General features: G+C 44.7%; 1 protein-coding gene across 8 annotated transcripts in view; it reads right to left on the reverse strand.

Annotated features, from left to right (window-relative positions):
• Nucleotides 1–876: 876 nt before the first annotated feature.
• The window catches only part of LOC125890241 (beta-1,3-galactosyl-O-glycosyl-glycoprotein beta-1,6-N-acetylglucosaminyltransferase 4-like), an 80,619-nt gene continuing 53,538 nt past the window's right edge, over nt 877–27,957 (reverse strand). For 2 of the 8 annotated variants that reach the window (XM_049578786.1, XM_049578784.1), the window contains 5 exons: nt 17,077–17,674; nt 14,820–14,960; nt 7,026–7,158; nt 4,442–6,849; nt 4,037–4,102 (listed from right to left, as the gene is read on the reverse strand). In XM_049578786.1, coding sequence (XP_049434743.1) covers nt 6,698–6,849; nt 7,026–7,158; nt 14,820–14,960; nt 17,077–17,674 — 1,024 coding nt within the window. In that variant the 3' untranslated portion in view covers nt 4,037–4,102; nt 4,442–6,697. Of the gene's footprint in view, nt 2,962–4,032; nt 4,103–4,441; nt 6,850–7,025; nt 7,159–14,819; nt 14,961–17,071; nt 17,675–22,198; nt 22,305–23,878; nt 27,722–27,957 lie in introns of those variants that run through there. The other 6 variants (XM_049578785.1, XM_049578789.1, XM_049578790.1 and 3 more) reach the window with 6 other exon arrangements.

Raw genomic sequence — 27,957 nt, forward strand, 5'->3', positions numbered from 1 at the left:
TTCCACTTACTAGTAACGTTAATGCTGCTATTTAACGTTAGCACTGTAACCTTAAGGTGCGGACACACCAAACCAACATCAAAGAACTAGCGGCGACGAAAGCCAACTGTTGTGTCATCTACGTCACCTACGTCGCCCTGTGTCAGTTGGATTTGAACAAACTACATGGACTACGTCCGACGCCCAAGTAGCACGTACATTCTGCATCTGCGTGAGAGGAAATAACGCAAAAAGGGAAACTGGAAGTCCGAGGAATGCATGAGATAAACAAAATAGCGGAGTCCTGGCACCTCCACGGACTATTACATCCAGACATCCCGGTGTTTCCTCCGCAGGCTCCACTTCACTCAGCTGCCCGACAAACTCTTGCTTCTTCCCACTTTAACCTGAAAGACAAACCAGGGCTTGGTGCTCCAGTTGGATCCAAACGGAGAGCCGGGGCTAGCTCAGAGGCTAGCGGAGGGTAACTGGCTGTGCTTCCCTCCGGTCATGGTGCCCCGGTTTGTTATTCAGGTTAAAGTGGGAAGAAGCAGCGGATCTGTCGGGAAGCTGAGTGAAGTGGAGCCTGAGGAGGAAGCACTGGTTAACCCTGGTTTTACTACAGGCAGATTCACTTGCTACAGGGGCAAGAAACTAAAACCTGAACAGCCAATCACAGTGATCTCTCTCACCGACAAGCTCCACCGCTGATTCAATATGCTCAATCGGCCGAAAAGCCACCGACGCTGAAGTCCCGACGGTGCGGGACACACTGCAAAAACTAGGTTTTTCTAAGTGCTGTGTGAAATGCAAGAAAGGTAAGAGTTGCAACATGAGTCTGGTATTTCTACTCTCAATATCAGAGTAGTCTCTGCAATAAAAATCAAGAACAACATGGACAGCATATTAAAATTTAATATCAATTGACACTTGTTTTTAAGATGACATTTCCTTTAATAGTCTGTGAAAGTTACAGACTGACAATAATTAGAATAATGAAATAATGTGGAAACGCCATGCCCTGCTGACACTTTTTGATGAACAAAATTTCAAAACTTTTCCATGACTTTTCAAGGACAGAAAATATATTTGCTGCAATGCTACATTTCATGGAGGATTATCCAGATTACTGTAACAATGCCATTACACGCAACACAATTCCATGATGTGATTTTTCCAAAACATTCAATATTTTTTACTTATTCCATGACTTTTCAAGGCCCTGAAAAAGTGATTATGAAATTCCATGACCTCTCCATTTTTTCCTTGACCATGGGAACCCTGAAGAACTCTTTCTGGAGAACAATCTCTTTCACAGTGTTAAATAACTGATGCATCATTGAAGCAATATTTTCATGTGGTTCAGGCGTTGCCTTTCCATATAGTGTTGGGTAGTCTAAACTATAGCAGTGCACATTTTATGACCTTATAGAGTGTTTGTTTGAGAAATCCTAATCTCCATAAGAAATAGATACCATCAGATAAATATCATGCACTAACAAGCTCAGGCTAACAACCTGAAAGTACTCAAGTAAAGTGCCTGCATCTTAAAATTGTGCTTAAGTACAATGACTGAGTAGATGTACTTTGTTACTTTCTTTTTTCTTTCATTTTGCACCTTTGCTTTATAACACAAGAAATACTGGAACTATTTTCTTGTCTCCTTGTCAGATTTCCTCTTCTCTTCAGCATTATGTTTGCATGTATTGATGTTTTTCCATCAGCTTCTCCTCCAAACACTTAATCAGAATGGGGTCCACTTTGGGGTCAAATTTGTTAGCAAACCAGTGGCCATAGTTGAGGAGCCAGCGAAGTTCAGCAGCTCCATAGATGCAAACGCTTCGCATATGTATACCCGTGCAGACTGGGTAAAGAATTCCTTCTAAATAGTTCCATTTGACCAGTCGTGTCTTACTCCTCAGATCTGTAATGTCAGCCTCTGACCTGGGAATGTGTCCAGGCACCCCAGGGACCCTGACAAGGGTGGCCCAGAAGTGTTCATCTGGTGAGTATGTGTCATCAGACCATGCCAGAAAGTCCTTTGCCACCTGGCTGCTGCTAATGTAATTCACAAAAGCCCGTGACAGGACAAAATAGGCACTGCCAATAAACATCTCTATTCCATGAGGAGGAACATCTTTGGGAACTGTGGTTTTGACAGGAATACGACGGTACTCGTAAGGCACATTTTTCAGCTCATGTTGGAAGCTGAAGCGTTGTTTCTTGAGTTCACTGGGTCGGCTGGACTCCAGCATGTTACTTCCATTCAGCTGCTTCAGCTCCACTACCAGTTCATAGTTTGACTTGAGAGGAAAGTCCTGGCCACATAAGTTGATGACATACTTCCACTTGACCTCTGACCTTAGTAGGTCAGAGAGGCAGTTTAGGTCAGCATTAAGCCTGCTGATGTGGGCATATTCCACAGACTCTAATTTTGAGGCAATGAACACATTTGGAACACACTGAGCCAGGTTTTTAATGGCCTTTATAAACACTGGAGAGGACTTCTGATCATAGTGAATGCAGTACATGTTGTGAGGTGCATAGATGGCATGAAGAATACGCTCCACCATGGGTGCATTTTTATGCACCACCAGGGAGTAGGCCAATGGGAAACTCTGCTCTACATCCGACACTGGAGCCATATTGTAACCCCTTGTTTTGACAAATGTTTGGCAGTCTGAGGTCACACTCACCGTGCTATCATCGTCCACATCAACAATGACATTTCGTTTTATCTCCAGAGCTTTGCCTATCTCCACAGGGTCCAGCTCGTAGATGGCAGTGCAGTTGATGTCATATCTGTGGCTGTGGGCTCTGGATAAGCTGACAGTGATTCCATAGGGTTCAATGTAGACGCTGTTCCTCACTGTCACTTTAATGTAGACCAGCTTTAGCAGACAGAGCGCCAGCAGAGACATAGGGAACAGGAAGCACCTGTGTCTCAATCTATGTTTGTAGTGTGCACATCTTATTTTCATTCTAGGAACAAAGGGATAAAAAATACAGGAAAATAAACATTCAGAAGATATTATGTAGTTAACCCCTGTACCTGATTATGAGAAGAGCATTAAGTGAGTTAAATATCTGAATCATTTAAAATAAGTGGCAGATTATCTATCTTTTTTCAAGGTTCCCACATATTTTCATGGACAAAATTTCAAAACTTTTCCATGACTTTTCAAGGACCCATATTATTTTTTTTCTTGCCCCACATGCCCAGCATTTCTCAAACATATCAGTTTCAAACTCTATTCAAACATATTTTCAGCCAGCTGGCACACAGAAGGGGAGAGACAGAACAAAGGGAGAAAACTGAGAAATATACATGATGGTTAACAAAATGTTGTCACACATCCACGCATATTACATTAAGTTGACAGCTACAGAAAAAAAATGCTGTTGTGTTACATCATATGGAAGGTGATGCATGGGAAATTTCTGTAACAGTTTTACACACAACAAAATTTCATCACTTTTTACTAAACTTTCAAAAAAAAATCCTAATTCCATGACTCTTCCAGGGTTTTCCTAACTGTGGGAACGAGGGGTACAAATTAAATTTTTGGTAGCCCAGTAGAGTAATGACATCAAATGCTTTTTCAGTCCACTAGATATATGTTGCTTTGATAAAAATGACTTAAGTGAGATGAACGGATTGGAAATTTTAACTTATTTGATAAAAATCCAATACATGTCATCACAACACTTGGCAAATTGCAATACATTTATTATCGCAATGAAATAGTATTGTGATCAAAGTATCGTGATGAAATTGTATGGGTGGGAACCCATCAATAAAACAAGTTTTTTTGTAAAGTTGCATCACATTCTTTGAGCCCACTGATGACAGGCTAGCCCAGATACATCATTTCAAGTCAGAGAGAGTCTTGTGACAAGGCTCTGGAACTTTCTTTCCCTATAAGAATTTAGTTAATGAACACATCAGCTAAACATCTGACATGTATATTTATTAATCCGATATTTGTGTTTAGGAGGCAAGACAAATAAAATAAACACCATGGAATTCACGCTTTGACTGGTCTAAATTACCTTGCTCTCTAAAGTAGTCTTTGAGCGGATCTCTGCCATGCAATCTTCTCCCGCAGTTCCACATAAGAACCTTAATATAACGACAAACATTTCTTCAGTGAGTGAAAGGGTAAACACAAGCACTGTAAAAGAAACATAACTGTGATACAGTAACAACATACTGATACAATAACACAGGGAAACCTGCTTTCAAAACTGTATGAGGAGCAGTTTCCTTCGTGGCTAAGTTTTTTTCTTTTTTGTATGTTTGTTTTTTTTAAGCACCAGACGGCTGAAAAATGTTCTTTTCTCCAGAGGGAGTCACACGATGAGGGACACTACGGTGCAACCTCAACATATCCTGAAATACATACATCCGCAACGCTACCTTTAAAAAAGCACATTAGAAGGCGAGGGAGCAGAAATTTACCAGATGCGTAAAGAAAGTGCCGAGCGGTCATGAATTGCGTCTGCTATGTCCGGGTGTCCAACGCTGACTGGAGCGACTGTTCACAGAGAAGTGGCAGGAGGGGAGAGCCCCGGTAGCAGTCCGCCTACTGCCCGGCCACATCCAGCACATCACCACCATCCGATGCATTTGGCACCCACTCACTAATGGTTAACCCTCATCAGCAAAACTGAGGAAAATCCTCATATCTTTAAGAGAACCATCCATTAGTGTATGTGCACAGTATCTGCCCCTATACAGTAGCAGAGCCGGGCCTGAATCAGGATTTCCTATTACCTACTGGCCCAAAACAGATGCGTAGCACCAACTTTTGGGCACTGTGGAAAAGCACCCTCTGTGGGTCCCCACCCTTCCTCCTTTGCTCCATGTCTCTGTCTCACACCCCTTTTGATTTTTTTTTGCCCCTTTCTTTCTTTTCATTTTGGATCCCTGAATTCCATTTTCTGGGAAGGACATGACAGTGCAAGTTGGTGCCCCAGCAGCACAAGCAGTCACTCACTTGGCTCTCACTGAGTTCAGAGACAAATAAAATACAAAAAAGGATAATGCACCCACGGTCTCCTGAGAGGGCATGGCCGTTTTTCCCCTGCACCTTGTTTGGATGTGTTGTTAACATCATGCGGATGGATGAAATCAGATCCAAAACACTACAGCACTATATTCAGTTTAAATTTAATGTTTGTTCTTTATTTTGCAGCTCGTTTTTATCTGCTTTCTTAAGCCCTTTTTAGATAGGAATTGTGCAAATTTGCAGAAAAGCCCAATCAGACTTTTTTCAGCATTTGCAGTATAAAAACAAAATCGGGGAGGGCGGAAAATTGCCGCCTACCTACTTTTGTTTATACAGAATGGTTAATGACCTCTTTGTTTGCGAGGGCAAGGAGGGCGCGCAATTCCTTGTCTCCCCAGTTGCTCATCTTTACAGTGTCTGTCAGGTTTGCATTTCCCTCTTGCTACTAGCTGCTTGCTAATTCCTGCTATCAGCTGTTTCCTGTTTATCCACAACCAGTGGCTCGCACGTGCAGCATCATCAACAGCTCCTCCCACAAGTCTTCAACAGCCCCTCCCATGGCAGAAGGCCACCTCGGTCTGTTTAAACTAAAAGGGTTCTGCCATTATGACTACCCTCCAAGGCGGAAAATTGGGCGCCTTGGATCAACTCGCCTTTCCACCTCTGTGTGTCTAAACGCTCGCAGCTGGCAGGCAAATCGACCCAACATTTGCGGAAAATCTGGCAGTATAAAAGAAGCTTTAATGTCTGATATCAGCCAAGTGTAAGATCATGTCAGTTGCCATATCTTGCAAGCGTGCTTAAAACATATCTTGAACAAAGTTAATTTTCTCTTGATTTGTCTGTCTGGAAAAAAAAATGCCATTTCAGTGTCAGTGTAGTTAGAAGGGTCGGGGTTTGTAAGAAATGAATCCAATATTTACTAAAGTGACTATGGGGCGACAGAAACGGTCATAATCTGTACTTGCGGTGACTTTTTTCATTGGAATTTATGTAGTCGGCACCACCGCTAGTCTCCAAAAGTGGCAAGGCAGTAAGCAAAACCCACATGACACAGACACAGGAAGTGAATGGAATGGGGGCTGTCATGGTTTATCAATCTCTGACGAATCCTCATACATGGGCGAGACTAAACCACTTTGTGCCTTTAGGGGGTGAGAGCGGCCTCAGAGAGAAAAGTGCAAACACAACCAAGCCTTTTATCCCAGGCTTTTCAAGGGCCCCCCCTCCCATTGGGGTCCCAGGTAATCAGTCCGTTTACACACACACCAAAGCAGACACTTTTATGAACACCATTATCTTTACAGTTTTGCTTTAATGCACTTTAAAAGATCACATTTTAAAATGTAAATACTTTAAGGACCTGAATGATGCTCAGATAAACTTGAAGTACATGGAGAACACTGAAAAGAGTGTTAAGGGATATTATATGAAACTACAACCTATCTTCACACTGCCAAATAGGGTGTGTGCTTTTTCATCAGATATAAACAGAACATGAAACCTGAAGTACAAACACATGAGAACAACAAACCTGTGAAACCCTGAAAAACTATTCACTGGCATTTAGGGTTTTGGATATGATCACTCTTTGAGAGTCACATTGTACCCACAGTAAGTACAGTAAAGTGATCACAGAATTTGTGACTAAGTTAAATCAAATTTTTCAGAATGAACAGTTGTGGACAAAATGTGAGGAGGAATAATCAGAAGTCTTCAACCCCCAGTCTTAAGACTGAATAGTCTTTCTTTAGGAGCGTCTCCCAGTAACGGTCCATAATAGCATTTGGCAGCACTTCCTCATCAGTCACCAGATGGAATATCTTGATTTTCATCAGACAGTTCAGGGTCGATGTGTCTGCAGAATTAGAAAAGGTATTCCAATACATTTACAATCATGTAAGGCCGATGATAAATTATTGACACAGAAAAAGTCATGCTTCAGTGGCTGCCCGCTTGCTCTCTTTGTTTGTCAGAGAACAGCAGGATGTATGTGGAACTGATGCTGGAGTTAGGCAGGAAGGAACAACAGACCTGTGAACAGTACCCTCTGAGAAGAACTAGCTCTGCAGTGCTGAACATTGTCCTCATGATGAGTCTGTGGTTTGGTTTCTTCAGCCTCAATGTTCAATAAGTAGTGAGACAAAGGTTTGTCTCTGAACGTCACCTGAGCAAACAGTGGAAGGAATTAATCAGAAATGTCTTTCAACACCACTGACATGTCCGTTTATGACTGATGACTTATTAATGAGAGTATCAAGGTTTCCTGAGTGGGATATATGAACCCTAAGGGCCTATTAAGTGTCCTTCAGCAGCACTCTTGATTATGCAACCATTAAACAGGACTCTGTTGCACTACGCTTTTTAATTTTTTTTCAATGTAATGGAAAAGGAGGAGTGTGTGTGTGTGTGTGTGTGTGTGTGTGTGTGTGTGTGTGTGTGTGCGTGTGTGCGTGTGTGTGTGTGCTGGTGCATAGCTCTACAGTGAACATTCAATAATTTACAGCCTTATGCTGTGTATTGGCCTGTCTCCACAGACCCCTACTGGCAGTAGCAGACACAAATCAACAGATAGGGCAGGAAAACAGTCTGTGGGAGCTGATTCTTCACAAACAACTGACTCACTCTAGATTCATAACTAACTGACATTAAACTAACAAAAACAAAATAAATAAAAAGGCAGATTTTAATATCACATTACTGTATGAACTCTATTTTAATGTACTGCTGATTTCATTTGATTCTTGCGACCTGAACAAAGTTTTACTGTTCACTTAGTTCATCTTGTTGCCCTTTTTTGCCTTTCATAAAGCACTTCAAAATTACTTGTTTTAGATAAATCAACTTAATTACTATTATGAACCTTGCTATTGATTTATGTTAGTTATTCATGACGTGCATCAGTACAAAAAGTCCATCTTCATTTTAAAGGCCAATGTTCAAATCATGCTATTATACATGAATGTGTTTAAGTAGCCTGGTATGACCATCCTAATGAGGTGAGCTCAACATTCTGTTTCACTCTCTGTATCAGTCTGGACTCGCTGCCCCTCAAACACTTTCCAATTTGGACCAATCAGGGATCAGTTCTGTGGTTGACAATGTAAGCAGCTAATCAGGGACTGTGTTGTAGTTGATGATGTAAAATGCAGGCTGCACCTTGCAGAACAGTGATGGCAGCTTCCAAAGTAACAAGCACTAACTCTAACATCAGTAGAATAAACACAGCAATAAGTGAAGTTACTGTGGAAAGTCAATAAGAGTATGCAGTCGCTAAGTTTCTCAGAGGAAAATCTGTTTCTGCCGTTCTTCTGACTGGATCTGGCAAAAGCTAGATTTATCAACTGGTTCTGTTGGTGACGAAGATGATGTTCCCCTGTGTTTTGTTAAGCTGACTGACTGACTGAAGGAATTTGTCTTACTTGCAGTACTCCCACCCACTGAAAATGTTTGGGGGTGTTACCAAGTCCAGACTGACACAGAAAGACAAACAGAACATTGAGCTCACGTCATCAGGATAGTCTTACCAGGCGAGTGTTTAAAGCAACACTTACCTTTCAGGAAATTTTACGCTTTTCTTTGTTTAGGTTAAAATGCTATTAATAAGCTGATGGCACACTAAAATGTAAGTGAATTCCACCAGATATAAAAACTCATAATTATACCATTCTCATATGGTTCTAAGAAAACTAACTAACTAACTACCTAACTAATTTTTCTCCTGTCCTGTCTGTCTTCCCCACGTGGAGGCCTCCGACTGACATAACCGCTCGCGGAACATGTATATGTATATGTATGGGGTGCCGTTTGTAAAGTGTCTCACGCTGAAAATAACATCAACATTTTGCCACATTTAGCTTCAAACAATGTTTAAAAAGTATTGCGAATTTTTTAACATCACCTTTTACCACATTTACAGCAATATTTGTTAACTTAGAAATATATTAAATAGTTAAATCTAAATATTAAATGTGGCACCTAAATGTTAAATGTTAAATCTAAATATTAAATCTAAATCTAAATCTAAATGCTATTTAGAAAATGTTATTTTCAGCGTGAGCCACTTTACAAACGGCACCCCATATATATGTATACACACACACACACACACACACACACACACACACACATATATATACAGTACAGGCCAAAAGTTTGGACACACCTTCTCATTCAATGCGTTTTCTTTATTTTCATGACTATTTACATTGTAGATTCTCACTGAAGGCATCAAAACTATGAATGAACACATGTGGAGTTATGTACTTAACAAAAAAAGGTGAAATAACTGAAAACATGTTTTATATTCTAGTTTCTTCAAAACAGCCACCCTTTGCTCTGATTACTGCTTTGCACACTCTTGGCATTCTCTCCATGAGCTTCAAGAGGTAGTCACCTGAAATGGTTTTCCAACAGTCTTGAAGGAGTTCCCAGAGGAGTTTAGCACTTGTTGGCCCCTTTGCCTTCACTCTGCGGTCCAGCTCACCCCAAACCATCTCGACTGGATTCAGGTCCGGTGACTGTGGAGGCCAGGTCATCTGCCGCAGCACTCCATCACTCTCCTTCTTGGTCAAATAGCCCTTACACAGCCTGGAGGTGTGTTTGGGGTCATTGTCCTGTTGAAAAATAAATGATCGTCCAACTAAACGCAAACCGGATGGGATGGCATGTCGCTGCAGGATGCTGTGGTAGCCATGCTGGTTCAGTGTGCCTTCAATTTTGAATAAATCCCCAACAGTGTCACCAGCAAAACACCCCCACACCATCACACCTCCTCCTCCATGCTTCACAGTGTGAACCAGGCATGTGGAATCCATCCGTTCACCTTTTCTGCGTCTCACAAAGACACAGCGGTTGGAACCAAAGATCTCAAATTTGGACTCATCAGACCAAAGCACAGATTTCCACTGGTCTAATGTCCATTCCTTGTGTTTCTTGGCCCAAACAAATCTCTTCTGCTTGTTGCCTCTCCTTAGCAGTGGTTTCCTAGCAGCTATTTGACCATGAAGGCCTGATTCGTGCAGTCTCCTCTTAACAGTTGTTCTAGAGATGGGTCTGCTGCTAGAACTCTGTGTGGCATTCATCTGGTCTCTGATCTGAGCTGCTGTTAACTTGCGATTTCTGAGGCTGGTGACTTGGATGAACTTGTCCTCAGAAGCAGAGGTGACTCTTGGTCTTCCTTTCCTGGGTCGGTCCTCATGTGTGCCAGTTTCGTTGTAGTGCTTGATGGTTTTTGCGACTCCACTTGGGGACACATTTAAAGTTTTTGCAATTTTCCGGACTGACTGACCTTCATTTCTTAAAGTAATGATGGCCACTCATTTTTCTTTAGTTAGCTGATTGGTTCTTGCCATAATATGAATTTTAACAGTTGTCCAATAGGGCTGTCGGCTGTGTATTAACCTGACTTCTGCACAACACAACTGATGGTCCCAACCTCATTGATAAAGCAAGAAATTCCACTAATTAACCCTGATAAGGCACACCTGTGAAGTGGAAACCATTTCAGGTGACTACCTCTTGAAGCTCATGGAGAGAATGCCAAGAGTGTGCAAAGCAGTAATCAGAGCAAAGGGTGGCTATTTTGAAGAAACTAGAATATAAAACATGTTTTCAGTTATTTCACCTTTTTTTTGTTAAGTACATAACTCCACATGTGTTCATTCATAGTTTTGATGCCTTCAGTGAGAATCTACAATGTAAATAGTCATGAAAATAAAGAAAACGCATTGAATGAGAAGGTGTGTCCAAACTTTTGGCCTGTACTGTATATATACACACACATATATATATATATGTATATATACACACACAAATCAAATGAATCAAATGAAATGGGTTTTTTTTGTTATTTAATTACTTAGATCTGTTACATGTAGCTTGCTCCCCTACACTGCTGCGTCGTAGTGATCTAGAATTATTCGCTGATTATATTTTGAATTATTAATCAAAGTTTTCAAAGTAACTAAATCAGACAAATGAAAGAAATGAATGAATACATGACGCGTTTCCTGCCGTAAAGCATATTTTGTCTGCAAAATTTCGCCCCTGATGGCAGAAGCTTATTGCAAAGATTGCAAAGCCACTAAGTAACCTATGTAAACGCTGACAGTCTGATTTTACTGTGGCCACTACCCTTTGCAACCCACATTATTTTCATAATGATATATTTTGGAAAAGATGCTATCTGTTGCCTCTTTAAAAGACAAAGGCTGTAACCAAACAATGTCTTAGTCTGACTGAATGTCTGACTTCCTGTCGTGGCTCTTGGCTCCAAACCCATCGATTACTACTGAAGACATAAATATTTAAAAACACATCACATATACACATTTTCATTTTTAAAGAGGTTGAGTAATTTCCTAAAACATTGTTTTATATGAAGTTAATTTGTTAACTTAGGTTCGGGAGCAGGGCCAGGATCAGAAGATCAGAACCAGGAATTTCTTTAACCATCCATTACCTGCTGCACCCCCACTTCCCATCAAGAATTCCGGCAGCAACAATCTCTGGGGCTTCCCACACTTCTGGCTGCCGCACCAGAGCCAGTCACCGCCAGTGACGAATGACATCCCCGGGCTTCTGCTGCCTCCAGGGCCACAACCTGTATCATCAGCCCCCCCTAGTGGGGGCCAGGTCATATTACCCCCTACTCCCTACTTCCTCTGTGTCTGACTTTTCTAAAATAATGTCAGCTTTCTTCTCATCCCTGTGTTCGCAGGCTTCACAAAATCCCCATGCACATACATCCTTTCATCCCATCATCCCTTCCTCGACCCTTTCCTCAGCTGCATACAATAATATGGCTCCTGCTCCTTCCCTTTTCATGATAGCCAACAATGCAGCACAAGAGCCCCATCCAGTAACTCAAGGGGTCCCACCACAGGCCAATTAAGTTGGCAATTCTCAGCTGCCTCCTCCATTTCAAACCGGTCCATCCTTCGAGCTAAGTGGAGCCCCCTCCCACCCTGCCACAGCATGCAAAGTCAGTGTTCCACCACCATGCTCACATCCCACGCAACACCTCAGTCTTAAACTGTCTATCACACGCTGCACCCCCACCTCCCATCATCCCAAGGCCCGCAGATATACACCCTGCAATTAATGTTCCCATGCCAAAGGGAGTCGACAAATGGGGAAGGCCAATCCTTTACCAGAGAAACAGGATGGTGTGCAATAACTTCAACCACCTGAGCTGTTCTCTTTCTAACTGTCGCCTCCTGCACATCTGCTCCTTATGTGGAGGTGCTCGTGACACCGTAGATACCCTATTTACTAAAGAGACTGAGCATGCAACTTTTTATTCATTGGATTAAAATGTGCTATATCGTGATATGTATCGTTATCAGGATATGAAATGACCTTTATCGGGATATGAGATTTTGGTCATATTGCCCAGCCCTAATGTACTGTATTATTTGGACCTCTCTCGTCTAATAGAGAAGATGTGGCATCGCTTAATACATCTGCATGATCTGTAAATGCAAATGCGAAGCGCGTGCCGCAGACATCACCATCAAAGCCCCTTTCTGAGCCAGGGAAAACCCTGCAATAGCATCATACCCAGCCCAGATTTCTCCATGCAATACGCAACAATCGACCCCGCCATCACCCTCATTCGTTTGGCAGGCCATCGAGCCTGGCTTTCTAAAGAAGACATCACAAGGCCATTCAAAGTCTTGCCAATTCATCCAGACTTCAGGCGTCTTTTCAGGGTTTGCTGGAAGGGAGCTTATTACTTTTCTGTGCGCCTCACCTTCAGCTGCAGAGGCAGTCCCAAGGTCTTCGACTCACTTTCAGAAGCCCTGTGCTGGATCCTGATCAACAACTGCAGACTCCCTTACATTTTTCATCTTCTCGACGAAACCCTCCTTGTCACTCCACCATCCGCCTCTCTCTGAAGAGAAAACCTCAGGTTCAAGCACTTCCATCGAGTTCCTAGGCATCAACCTGGACTCCATTTCCTTTCAGGCATCTTTGCCCACAGAGAAAGTACAGCGCATCACTCTGCTTATATGCTTGGCCACCTCAATTATGCCATTCGCATAATTCCACAAGCCAAATTTTTCCTGTCCAATCTTTTAACCAAAGCTGCAGCCATCTCCTCTCTCCATGATAAAGTTGTTTTGGATGATGCATGCAAAATGGAAATGCGTTTGTGGCAACATTTCCTTTCTTCTTGGAATAGCATTTCTTTCTTCTATGACGACTTCATCACTCAACCGGAGGACATTCAACTTTACATGGACACAGCTCCTTCTGTAGGTTTCAGTGGTTACTATGGAGAGAAATGGTTCACTTCCACATGGCCCACAGAGTTCAAAACCCTTGGCTCAGAGTCCCACTCTCCCTCACCCACACTTCATGAGCTATATCCCATCATCATAGCTGCCATTCTGTGGGGGAATCAACAGTCTAGGAAGTCCATACTAATACACACTGACAGAGAGATGCTTAACAAAGGGCGATCTCATTCCCCAACCATAATGCAGTTCATGCGCAGACTCACATTAATCTCAGCTCAACACCTGTTCATTTTCAGGGCAGCGCACATTCCTGGTTACAACAACAGCATTGCCAATTCACTGGCTCGTTCCACGTTTGATGCTTGGCCCCAGAATGAGATCTCCACCCACACCAGTCCCACCACTTTCAGCCACGACATTCAAGTAGCTCCTCGGCTAAGAAACCTCTAACGCTTCACAAGAAGCCATCCTCAACAGCCTCGCCCCAAGCACTCTCTCAGTCTACTTTTCCAGCTGGAATTGCCTCAAGGCATATCACGGCACTTACCTGCTACCATTTCCATCTCTGGACGTCATGTCCATATGCAATTTCATCACCCATGCTCATTCCAATCACAGAATCTAGTCCTCCACCATCAAAACCTATCCAGGTGGTATTCAGATTCAGATTCGGATTCAGAAAACTTTATTGTCTGTCGTGACAGAAAATCTTCTTCGACGTGGCTCCACATACATTTTCTGCCTCAACTCCTATCTCAGCCCATACAAGCCATGAACCAAATACATCAGCTCTAGGTATGCAGCCCATGCATCACCTCAACACCCTCTCTTTCTCACCAAAGCAGGAGAAATGGCCACTCGATTCTGGTTCCAGAAACATTTTCACAAAGTCCTCCACACTGCAGACATACCATCAGAACACTACTCAAGTCATTCTTTCTGCATTGGCGCTGCATCCACAGCTGCCACACTGGGCATCTCAGATCAAACAATCCAGGACCTCGGCCGCTGGTCATCTCAGGCATATTGCTCTTACATCCGCAACAGTCTCAACGATGTCCATCAAGCCCATGCTCAACTCAGTTCACTTTAACTCTGCGTCATTTGGGGGTCTGTAATCAGCTCGGGTAGGAAAAATGCCTGAGACGGAACCCCCACACTGAGTCCCCTTCTGTCTGACCTCCAGTTCATCCTCCCAGACCAACCGTACAGAAGACATCCTTCCTCCACCTTCACCCCCACTTACATCCATTCACCATCCCTCAACAACTAACACCTCCTGAATTACAATTAAACAGTTAAAAGACATATTGTTGTGGCGTGGTCCTTGCTAGTGAACAAACATTAGTTATATAGTGCACTTGCTGAGGACTGTTTTCAGCAGCACACTAACCTACATTTGGTTCTCTGTCCGTCTCTTGTCTGTCTGAACATGGATCCCACCATGTTCAGACAGACAATAGCATGACTGGAGGGACTTTTGTGAGTTACAGTGAAAAGCCAATGGAAGCAATATTACTTTTTTGCAGTTCTTCTTATGTTTTGAGTGCTGAGATAAGATTTAGGCAGTCTGGTGTCTAACCTTGTCCCAGGCGTACGTTGAACTGACAGGGATGTTATTACCAAGGACAGACTCCAGCCAGCATTCTGGAGCCAGGTACAACTGGCCTCTGCTGTCCTTTATCAAGCCATCATTCATCACGTGAGCAAGGTGCCACTGACCCTGCAGAGGCAAGACAACAGGTTGTTTTCTGAAATGATGACAGCAGTACTGACAGAAATAGCCTATGTTGCTAGTACTGCTGTAAAACATGCTGTAGCAATGTGAGATGACAGCGGTCACCCATTTAATGCGTTTTTAGAACAAAGTGCAGAGGAAAGATTTATCAGCCACACAAAGGCATGACTGTCTGTGTACTGATGAATTTGAAGATAAAGACACACTAATGTGTTGCAAGGACCCTAAATAAACACACAAATAACGAAAACAATGGCCAGGGCCCTGTCCAAATGTTAATTGTTAGAGTGGCAGCCAGTAATTCTTATTGGTTGAAACTGGCACTCACTGCAGTATGAGACAGAAGGGACTCTGACATGCCCAAATTAAGTGTGAAAGCTCCACACATAGGCCTGTTGCCACCAAAAACGTTCAGTGTAGTACCTTCAAAACCAAAAGTAACCCCTATGGACATGTATCTAGGCTGTAGATCAGTTTAGCGTGTCCACGGCAGACAGTACTCTAAGTTGCGTCAATTTGTTTCTGTAGTCAATTTGCGTGTACTAATTTGCCTGCGCAATCTAGAATTTTGCGTGTGGGGCTGAACTGCGGTTTGTGGGTGATCTACTAAGAGTGATTGCGTAAATGACAACAGGTGCAAACGTGTTGGAGATACCCTATTTAAATGAGGGTTTTGCGTGTTTTATGGTTTGCAGCATGGCGAGTTTGGAGAGAAAGCGCAAAGTGAAATTCGACCCTATGGAGTTAGAGGTGTTGGTAGATGAGGCCAATAAACACTTAAATGAGCTACAGCAAAGAAACCTGACTGTCTCACAAAGGAACGCTATATGGGAAGAAATCTGTGAAAAAGTAAATGCCGTAGGTAAAATGATGCAAACAGTGGATGAAGTGAAAAGAAGATATCAAGGCATCAGAACAAAAGAAAAAATGGCGTATAATAAAACGTCTGCAAATAAAACAGGTGGGGGCAGAGTAGATGAGATGCCTCTGACCAACAGTCAGGGACCGGAGAGGGAGGAGAGGTGCGCATGGCACGTTTTTATACACGCAAACCTTTAGTAGATCCGGCCCTTAATTTTGGGCAGGGTTGTTGCCACTCACTGCTCCATTCATATTTCTTCTTCACTGGTGACACAGAGGAACATCTGTATGTCCTTTATTGTCCACAGAATGGGGTTTTATGCTGTGGGTTGTGCATTGAGTCCTTGTTGAGCAAGAGCAGGGGTTTAGTGCTGCCAGAGAGGACCAGGACAACGCTCCGCTACGTTTTTTTCTCAAGTGAGGATTAGAATAAATGCCAGTTGAAATTCAAATCCATTTAAATGCATAAGATCTAATCATCACTAAGGTATATGTCATTCAAGAGAGACAGTAAAAACAAATGGAATGGTTTTTACTGTCATATTTACACTTGAGGTGTGCTGATGTATTCAGGTTGTCAGCTAACATTACAAGTTAACATTACATCTTAAGAGTTGCTGGCAGTCAGCACAGCAAATTATTATTATTTTTTTTTTCTCAGACTACAGCTGCTACCAGAGGCAGCAAAACATCCTCTCGTGTTATGGTATTAGTTTACTATTGTATGAAAAACTTGCTGTGATATCAGCAGTGGCTGCATAAGTTTCAAACCCAGCCACAACTCAGCCCTGAGCAAAAGTGACAGTCCTCTATTGACCAATCAACAGACTGCAGTGTTTTTAGCTCCAACTTATAGTATCGGATCAGTGTGTTAAGTACCGCAACAAAGAGGTTGACGAAAATGGGGACAGTCTTTTTGTACCATCCACAACTTTTCACAATGCAAACAGACAAGTAACTGTTCTAATGTCTACCAAACTGATTTGAACTGAAGTGGACTGCTTGGTGGAAACGGGGCTTATGTATGCCTGTAAATTAATTATATTCATAGACTTTGTGGCAATGTTCCAGAAGTAAGAGGTGTTGTCTGTATAAACGGTAATCATGAGGTAAATGTAATAATTACCTTTTCTGTCATTAGGAAAGACATTCAGTTTTATTATTTCAGCTGATTGGCAAGTAAGTGTTGGAAAGTGTTACACATGTATCAACTGTAAAAACGAGAAGAGCTTTACCTAACCTTCAACACGACCTGTAGATCACTTCCAGATGGCAAGACTCCCCTCTGTATGAGCTCAGAGAGATGCGTGCTGTTGTCTTCAGCTCTTGTCTGTATCAGTGCATTACTTCCTCTTCTCTGGAAGTTGATGTGCTCTGAAATATTTTCTGGCTGTGGGGCACTGCTCTGACAGCTACTGACTTTCTTATTTAACACATCAGTGTGTGTGGCGGCCCTCTTGCTCTGGGTTAGTAAAGGAGCAGGAGGACTGGGCACTATGAGGTCCTTAGCATTGTTTGGATGTGCTGATCTTAACAGTCTGGTCTGTGTAACTGGTCTATGGCTTTCCTTTCTTTGAAAATTTTTATTGCATCTGTGTGCTTCTCTAGCTTTAGAGGAGGCTGGTGTGAAAACTGGAGTGGAGAAGTGATCTGGCTGCTGTCTCACTACTGTAATGCCTTGATGATTGGGAGGGGGAGTGGAAAGTATGGCCTTCATGGTTACATACACCTCTACCAAATGCATTTGCTTCTGGAGGATCTCCACCAAGTTCTTCTGACATGAGGCAAGGGAGACAAGTTGACCTTTCAACAGATGCCGAAGGGTGTTGGCCACACACCTGCACGGAAGAGAATCAGACAATGCTGCTGTTACTTAGACAAGTAATGTGTTGGCACAATAATTATACCAACCTTTAGCAGGACAGTCATGTCTTTTAAACAAAACTGTATAAAGACTGCATAAGGGGTCAGAGGAAGACAGTACCTCAGCAATGAATAGCAACCACAATATTAAAGCAAGAAACCAGCTTTCACCCATTTTAACACCAATTGCACTAGCAAGGACCATGCCACAACAATATGTCATTTAAATGTTTATTGTAATTCAGGAGGTGTTAGCTGTTGAGGAGTGGTGAATGGATGTAAGTGGGGGTGGAGGTGGAAGAGGGATGTCTTCTGTTCGGTAGGTCTGGGAGGATGAACTTACGATCGGGCGGAGGGAGACTCAGTGTGGGTGTTCCATCTCAGGCATTTTCCTACCCGAGCTGATTACAGGCCCCCAAAAGAGTCAAAATTAAAATAAACTGAGTTGAGCGTGGGCTTGACGGAGATCGTTGAGATTGCTGCAGATGTAAGAGCCTTGAAATCCATGAGGAGAGATGAAATCCATGAGGAGAGGACGCTGGCGTTGACTGTTCGCCGCTTCTCCATACCTGTTGACTCCAAACCTCACAAATTCCACCCTCCACAGCTAGGTTATTGCTCCACCTAACTCTGGTTTCTTAATTTTTCCCCGGATTGTGTCTCTGGTGTTGCACAAACCCCCGGGAATCGTCTGTATGGTGAGCGACGATGTACAGTGTATGGTGACTAGCAAGCCTGGTCCCCCTTCAGCTGGGACGGCGGTGCTAATACGGTGCTAGCTGCTAGACTGACCTTGGTGCTAGCTGTTATATCGACCTCTCTCCGTTTCGCCAATCTCCCCGGCTTCTGCATGTCATCTGCCCTCGAACGGATGTCTGTAAGTGGGCTGCCATCTCTGTGGAGGCTCTGGACCATCCTGGGCTGTGCGGCTGCCATCCATCGTCGCTCGCCGGGATCCTGGCTAATGGCTAACACCGACACTCCAGGCTACTCCACCGTCATCTCTGTGCCGCTTCGGAGCTCCCATCACATCAGCACTCCTTCTGATCAACTCCAACTACCTCACCGACCCCGCTACATCCACAGAGGATCTGGTCGCCGGTTTGTTTTGTCCAAACACCGTGATCATGGTAACCCTCACCGATTCATCACATCCCTCTGGTTGGCTGGTCGCACCGTCGCACAACAATGGCGTCATCAGAACACCACTACTCCAGTCGCAAATGACAGGAACGCCTATGGCCGGATGGACAGAAAACCCGGAGTGGATCACAGCGTCCTGCGCCCCCTTAATGGACTGGACTCCGCAGGCCATTCCACACTGGAATTACTAAACGTTCAGTCACTGACAAACAAAGCTGGACTCATCAATGACCACATCACAGACAAGGGAATTGACATTCTCTGTCTTACAGAGACCTGGCAACAGCCTGAGGTCTACTCTGTCCTCAATGAGGCCTGTCCCCCTGGGTATAGCTACCTCAGTAAGGCCCGGACTACCAGTCGGGGGGGTGGCCTTGCTGTTTTTCACCGCAGCACCATTCAAACCTCTCTACTGTCTGTCCCACCCGTTAACACTTTTGAACATCTGGTTTTTAATTGCAAACACATCACATCACATCACATCACCCCTGCAACCATAGCTCTCATTTATCGCCCCCCCAAACCACATCCATCATTCCTCTCTGAAATTCATGACTTTCTCATCTCACTTTGCACCTCACACTCAAACATTCTGGTTTTGGGGGACTTCAACATTCACATGGACTCACTCTCCTGCCAACTGGCTGTTGAATTTAAACAGGTTCTGGACTGCCTCAACCTCCACCAATCTGTTGTTGGACCCACCCACACTGGACCTGGTCATCATCACAGATTCCATCCACATCTCAGACCTTCACGTCCAGGACATCGGCATTTCAGACCATTATGCAGTCACCTTCAGGACCCCTCCCCTCTCCCCCCTCACCAAACCACAACGCCTTATATCCTTTAGAAATTTCAAGAACACTGACTCCACCTCCCTCAATCAGCATCTCCAGCTCCTTTCTCCTCCTTCAAACACATCACTTACTGACCTCATGGACTACTACAACCATAATCTTCACTCTATCCTTGACTTTCATGCTCCACTAAAAACCAGGACAGTCACCTTCACCCATTCCGCCCCCTGGTTCACAGAGGAGCTGAGACTGCTGAAGAGGACCGGCCGAGTCCTTGAGCGGGCCTATGTCACATCTGGGCTGACGGTGCATAAGTTGGCCTACCGGGAACATCGACGGAGATATGCCAAAGAACTCTCCAAGGCCAGGTCAGCACACTACTCCAACATCATTAACAATAACCCAGGTAATTCCAAACAACTCTTTACCACCGTCAAACACCTTCTCAAACCTCAGACTTCTCCACACCACAACCAAACAGTCACCCAGTGCAACAAATTCATGGATTTTTTTACCTCCAAAATACACAATATCCGCGCATCTCTCTACTCCGCCAACAGTTCTATCCCATCAGGTGACATCGCACCCACCACACAACACCTGTCTCAATTCACCCCCACAGTGCAGCAGGAGGTCGAAAAAATAATCAGTAAATCCAAACCGTCCACATGTTCCCTCGACCCCTTCCCCTCCCCTCTGCTTAAAGCTCACTGTCATTCCATCAGTCAACTAATAACAAATATAATTAATCTCTCTTCAAACCGGCCACGTTCGGTCAGCCTCAAAACAGCTATCATCAAGCCCCTCCTCAAAAACCCACTCTTGATCCTGAATCTCTGTCAAACTACAGACCCATCTCCAATCTCCCCTTCATCTTCAAAACTCTTGAAAGAATTGTATCCATCCAACTTCACAACCATCTTAAATCAAACAGTCTGTATGAAAAATTCCAATCTGGTTTTCGTCCCTCCCACAGCACGGAGACAGCTCTCATCAGAGTCACCAGTGACCTCCTGATGACCTCTGACTCCGGCTCCACTTCCCTCCTCATCCTTCTCGACCTCTCTGCTGCTTTTGATACTGTTGATCACCACATCCTCCTTCACCGCCTCCAACACGACATCGGTATCTCTGGCACCGCCCTTCAATGGTTTCACTCTTACCTCACAGGAAGGACCGAGTTCGTAGCCCTGGGGGATGCTAAATCCCACCCCCACTCTGTTGTCTGTGGGGTCCCCCAGGGCTCTGTGCTCGGTCCAACCCTCTTCACCATCTACATGCTCCCCCTTGGTCGTTTCGTCAGCAGGCATGGAATACAATTCCATTGCTATGCTGACGACACACAACTCTATCTCAAGGTCACCCCCTCCTCCACTCCCTCCTCCTCTGTCACTCAACTGGACTCCTGCCTGGAGGAGATAAAGGCTTGGATGAGTGAAAACTTCTTACAGCTGAACAGCTCCAAAACGGAAGCCATTCATATCGGCACCCCTCACCAGCTCCGTTCTTCCCACATTTCCTCTGTCTCTTTTCTCGGCCACAACTTTTCCCTCTCCTTCCGTGACTAATTTGGGAGTCAGGTTTGACCCCCATCTTAGCTTTGACGATCATATCAACCATATCTGCAAGACTTCCTTCTTTCACCTCCGTAATATCGCCAAACTCCGGCCATCTCTCTCTCGTCCTGCAGCAGAGAGGCTCGTCCATGCCTTTGTCTCCTCCAGGCTGGACTACTGTAACGCGCTCTTCATCGGGATCCTGGGCAAGAGCCTACAAAGGCTCCAATATGTCCAAAACAGCACTGCTCGGGTCCTGATGAGAGTGCGTAAACATGAGCACATCACCCCCATCCTTCACACTCTACACTGGCTCCCCGTTCACCTCTGCATCGAATTCAAAATCCTCCTTCACACCCATCACTGTCTGCACGGTGCAGCCCCCACCTACCTCACCGAACTCCTCAACCCACATACCTCAGCCAGAACCCGGTCAGGCCAACTGCACCGTCTGCGCCCGCCCAGGACTCGGCTCAAGACCATGGGCGACAGGGCCTTCGAGGCTGCTGCTCCCCGTCTGTGGAACGCCCTCCCCAACCACCTCAGGGCTCCACAGTCGGTCGATGCTTTTAAAAAAGGACTCAAAACCTTCCTTTTTCAGAAAGCCTATCCTGACTAATCTTATCTGATTTTATCTGCTGACTGTTTTTATTGTTTTGTTCTGTTGCTCGATTTTACTGTTATTGTTGCTTTTATTGTTATTGTTGCCTTTGTACTGTGCACTTTGAGATTTGTATTCAAATGTAAAGTGCGTTATAAATAAAATCTATTATTATTATTATTATTAAGAGCGATATGCCTGAGATGACCAGCGGCCGAGGACCTGGATTGTTTGATCTGAACACCACCAATGCGGAAAGAATGGCTTGAGTAATATTCTGAGGATATGCCTGAAATCCAGAGGACTTTGTGAAAATGTTTCTGGAACCAGAATCGAGTGGCCATTTATTCTGCTTCGGTGAGAAAGAGAGAGTGTTGAGGTGATGCATTGGCCGCATACCTAGAGCATGGTGAATATGAGGGAGTCCGAAGTTTGGATGGTGATGTCAGGGCTGGGCTGATGAGCAGGGTTGTAGGAGGCTGAAGTAGGTGCAGAATCTGAGCACCTTAGGAAGCCAAAGAAAGCCAGCAGAAACATGGATTCTAGGGTTAAGTCAACCATACGGGATATGTAGCCTGAGTGTAGAGAACGAATACAGAGGCTTAGAAGGTCAGAGGTGAGTGGCAAGCATCTAGCTGTGAGAGTGGGCTCCAGTTTATGCAAGCCTTTGATCAACACTGTGACATGAGAGTGAGTGACTGAAGGGCAATGGTGGCCAGTGATTAGTTTAATAACTAAGTTGTGTTGGGAAGAGGAGGAGCTAAATATGATCATTGGCAATAATTCATAATTATTAATATTAATTATGGATTATTAAAATATTTGATTAATTAATTAATAACTAATTAGTTATTACATAAGAATAATAATCAAATTAGCTTACAGCGGGGCACCACCGGGAAAACCCGGACCAATGATCAGACGTAAATTTAGTCTCAAGAGTGTTCACTTAGGAAGCTAATTGTAGGGAGATATCAGCAACTATAAGATGAACAGGAAGGAGTGGAGCTCAGGCACTGACTTTTTCAACCAGCTTCATCACAGTATACAATGAAAAACCAAAGCAACCTCTCTTTGCAGTATAACAGGGTTTATTCACACTGATGACATTAATTTACAACCAACATCAACATTGCTCTATAAACCCTATCAACTATAAAACATTACCGAATCAACCAGCAAGCATCAAGAAGGGTGTGTGTGTGTGTGTGTGGGTGTGTATGAGAGTGTGGGAGAAAGTGGGTGAGTGAGCGAGAATGTGTGAGTGTGTGTGGTGTGTGTGTGTCTGAGCGAGTGGGTGTGTGAGAGAGAGAGAGGCGTGTGAGCGTAGCAAGATGGCGGCTGTGATGCTGCAAGCTACGTCACGCAATGGCAGCTCGCCAAGCCGGTAGAGAGGGAAGTTCAAATTGCTCGGCTCCAAGTGTAGGTTAGTGGAAGAGAGGAAGAGAGAAAGGGAAGCACTTGTCTGTGTTACGCAGAGACGAGCTCGGCTCAGCTGGTGAGCGGCGTGAATCTGGACATTGAACCAACACAGCCGAAGTACTGATCAATCCCGTGTGCGGGGCGACACAATAGCGGTCCGACGAGGTCGGATCACTACGTATTACAAGCAGACACAAACGGGCAGAAGAATAACAGACAGCAGCAACACAAGCAATATTTTTACAATATCAATGCAGCCAAAATCGGACGCGGCAGTCCGTATCAACAAGCCCTTACAAAAAGAAAACACACACTAACTAATATCTGCCCAGAGCTAAAGCCTCTTACTGTTGCAGAAGGTGGAGTGATGTGTCGGTCGTTCCTTGTGCGTCCTTTGTTGCGGCAGAGGTGAAGTGGTTAGCGGCTCACGGCGGCTAACGGGTCCTCGGCGAGGGGGCAAGTCTCTGGCGAGGCGAGTTAATTCCGGCTCGTAGCGGGGAATCACTCGGGGAAAGAAGGGGGTCCTTGTCCTTCTTCTTGAAGCAGGCAGTCCTTGTTATCTACCAAACTTCGCATCCGTGGGCATCCGGGTGAGAGGGTCAATCTGTGGTCTCAGACTGGCTACTCTGTGTTCCTCGGCGCACAGAGTGAGGGAGAGGAGAGGAGATCAGCTCGACCAGCGAGGGAAATCCGTAGGCCTAAAACGCGTCTAACTGTGCACAGTAATAACTCTTTCTAAAGCGTTTGCCACGTGGGAAGAGTTGCTAAGCTTTAGGAACAGTTGTGGGTACTTCTATTGGCTATGAGGATCACAGCCAGAAGCGTTTCCCTCAGGTACGCTTTGTGATGATATACCCCGGCGTGACGTCATCAGTGTGGGGTTGGCCATGGCGGATTTCACCCAGTGGGAGCTGTGTATTACCTATTACCTGTATTATGTACCTCTGCCGGTCAGCTGGGGTGCTGTGTTGGGGGTTGAATCAGCTGATTCACACAGAGAAAGGGGGTTGACTGATTCCTTTGTTCTTTTGGGCGCCAACATGTGGTCTCAGGCTTTGATTGTTACATGTAGGCCCAAAAGTTTATGGATAAAGTGTAGGCCTTTGTTAGAAATCCTTGTACGCCACAACAGTTGATACCAGCTAGGAAGGTTTGGTTGGTGGAGGACCGGATTTTGGAATGAGCATGGATGATGAAATTGCATATGGATATGATGTCCAGAGACAGCAGGTAAGTGGCATGATATGCCTTGAGGAAATTCCAGCCGGTTAAGTGGGCGGAGAGAGTGCTTGGGGCGACGCTGTTAAGGATGGCTTCTTGTGAAGCGTTAAAGAGGTTTCTCAGCTGAGGAGCTAGTTCAATGTCGTGACTGAAAATGGTGGGACTGGTGTGGGGTGGAGATCCGATTCTGGGGCCAAGTGTCTGAATTTCTGGAATGAGAAACAAGACACTGAATCGTCAATGCTGTCGTGGTAACCAGGAATGCGGGCTGCCCTGAGAATGAACTGCTGTTGAGCTGAATTAATGTGAGTCTGTGTAACCGGTGGTAGCTAGTGTTGTCTGCATTGTGTTTTAATGAGGCCCAGACCAAGATGTCTTTGGAGACGATCTCCGTTTAATCTGATGAAGAGTAAATGTAACATAAACGTCGGTCAGACATGCTCTCTACTCCAGCTCCTCTCACACATCGTGCAGTGACAAAGGGGCGTATCAAAAACACATGCATGGAAAACATACCTGATGAAGAGTAAATGTAACATAAATGTCGGTCAGACATGCTCTCTACTCCAGCTCCTATACAAATTCAATGATATAGAAACTTTTTAGCATACTCTCGGTAAGTTTATGTTAGCAGAGCAACTTTTACATGCATGTGTTAGTGTGGCTGAAACACGGAAATGTCCGGCAACAAAGCTGCTTACCTCTCACACATCGTGCAGTGACAAAGGGGGAGAGGTTAGCGCGGAAGACATCATATATAGGGGTGGGGACCCACAAAAACAAACGGAGGGGTACAGGAACTGAGTCTCAAACGTTCCACCTAACTGGCATGTCAGGTTTTAACTATTAACAGAAGTTTTGTGTAATTATAATGCTTAAACATCACAAATAAATATTTCAAACATTTGTTACTGCTGTATTTGACCATGTTACATCTGCGCATTAACTGCATGATGGCTGGGGAACGAGATCGCCTTTTGTTAAAGATCTCTACAACTGCAGTGTTGTCAGTGTATTAATATGGACTTCGTAGACCATTCAAGGCACCCAAAGAATGGCAACTATGATGATGGGATATAGCTCATGAAGCGCAGATGAGGAAGAGTGGGAATCTGAGTCAAGGGCTTTGATCTCTGCAGGCCATGGGGAAGCGAAACATTTCTCTCCATAGTAACCACTGAAACCTACGGAAGGAGCTGTGTCCATGTAAAGTTGAATGTCCTCTGGTTGAGTGATGAAGTCGTCATAGAAGAAAGAAATGCTATTCCAAGAAGAGAACCCCAGAGGCCTAGGGATGGAGCTGCATCCATGTAAAGCTGGATGACGAAATCATCACAGAGGAAAGAAATCCCATTCAAAGAAGAAAGGAAATGTTGCCACAAATGGATTTCCATTTTGCATGCATCATACAAAACAACATTATGATGGAGAGAGGGGATGGCTACGGCTTTAGTTAAAAGATTGGACAGGAAAGATCTGGCTTGTGGAATTATGTGAATGGCATAACTGAGGTGGTCGAGAAGGGCCAGTGCCTGGCGTTTTGTGCATCTGTCTACCAGAGGATAGTCTGACAAAGCAGAGTGATGCGCTGTACTTTCTCTGTGGGCAAAGATGCCTTAAAAGGAAATGTAGTCCAGGTTGATGCCTTGAAATTCAGTGCTTGGCCCTGAGGTTTTCTCTCCAGAGAGAGGGACACCAAGTTCTGTGAAAGCTTGTGTAAGAGTAGTGAGCCCGTGGTGAGGAGGTGAGAATGGTGGATTGACAATGAGGAAATCGTCGGGAAGATGAAGAATGTAAAGGAGTCTGTAATTGTTGGTCAGGATCCAACACAGGGCTTCTGAAAGTGAGTCGAAAAGACTGAGGCACTGTGTGAGGAAGAGGGACGTGAGTGTGGTGGTGGAACACTGACTGTGCATGCTGTGGCAGGGTGGGAGGGGGCTCCGCATAGCTTGTAAGAGAGAGATGGTTGAGGGATGAAGGTATGAGGGTCACAGGTCCAGTGGATGAGGGATGAAGGGTTGAATGGATGAAAGGTTGAGGGGTGAAGGGATGAGGGTCGAATGGATGAGGGATGAGGATAGACCAGTTGGAAATAGTGATGTTACGCTCGAGCCAGTTTGCTCGACATAGTGTCAATCTTTTGAAGCGGAAGTGTTCCGAGACAGTGTTTAGTTCCCCACTTCAGCATGCCCACAACTGACTACTGAGAGCGAGGCCTCATTACAGCCAGTCCTGAGGCTTTTTCAGGTCTTCCACTTAGATGCAGTTCTGACACACAGCCAGCAGGTGTCACTCTTCTGACTGTATGAAATGCTTCGAAGCAGCGTGTCATTCTTGAAGCAGTTGTGTCAGAGTGGTTCACTGCTTCATGAAGCTTCGATTTCACCATCACTAGTTGGAAATGAAGGAGGCGGCTGAGAATTGCCAACTTAATTAGCCTGTGGTGGTTGAGTTACTGGATGGGGCTCTTGTGCTGCAGTGTTGACTATGATGGAAAAGGAAGGAGCAGGAGCCATGTTATTGTATGCAGGTGAAGGAAAGGTAGAGGAAGGGATGATGGCATGAAAGGATGTATGTGCACAGGGATTTTGTGAACTCTGCGAACACAGGGATGAGAAGAAAGCTGACGTTATTTGAGAAAAGTCAAACACAGAGGAAGTAGGCACAGGGGGTAATAAGACCTGGCCCCCACTAGGGGGGCTGATGATGCAGGTTGTGGCCCTGGAGGTGGCAAAAGCCCGGTGACTTCATTCGAGACGACGCTGGTGGTGATAGCCTCTGGTGTGGTGGCTGGAAGTGCGGGAGGCTCAGAGACTGTTGCTGCCAGAGTTACTGATGCAAGCTGTGTATAGCTTGAACATCGTTGCTTTGTTGTTGTTGCGGTGGAAGGGAATGCCTTTTCCCTTCAGGACTCGTTGAAGGTGGGTGACAGTCCATTGTCTGATGCTGGGCTCTCTTTGTTGACGTGGAGACGGCCGCATTGAAGAGGAGTGCGCGCCGTGTGTGCGCTCATGGTGGATAGCCGGGGGCTGTACCAGAGGAAGATTGCTGGTGCTGTTGCCAGCTTTGGTGCCGGCTCCTTCGTCTCTGTGGGCCTCTATTCGGCCCTCGTGGAAGGAGAAGAGGAGCACGGAGATCGATCAGAAGTTGGAGAGATCTCGTTTGGCGACACTGACTGGAGACGCCGGCTTGACTTCAGCGCGGTTATCACTAGGCGCAGGCGGCTCCGCTGAGAGGCTTGGCTGTGGTCTGCTTGTTCTATCATGGCTGGAGGATAATCTACAATACAATAATCGAACAGATGATCATACAAATCATCTTCTGAATCATGTGGGTTGATTTGTAATTCAGGATCCATCATTCTTTTGAAACCTAAGTTTCTGCGTTGTTGATGTTTGATAATGCGTTCAGACATGTTCTCGAGAAATCTGAGACAAACGGAGTAGGATGGGTTGACCAGGTATAAGTACACTTGACAGGTAATCAGGGGTGTGGTTGAGGCATGGCCCTGCTCC

The sequence above is a fragment of the Epinephelus fuscoguttatus genome, linkage group LG6, assembly GCF_011397635.1.
Source record: "Epinephelus fuscoguttatus linkage group LG6, E.fuscoguttatus.final_Chr_v1".
In the NCBI taxonomy this organism is placed as follows: domain Eukaryota; kingdom Metazoa; phylum Chordata; class Actinopteri; order Perciformes; family Serranidae; genus Epinephelus; species Epinephelus fuscoguttatus.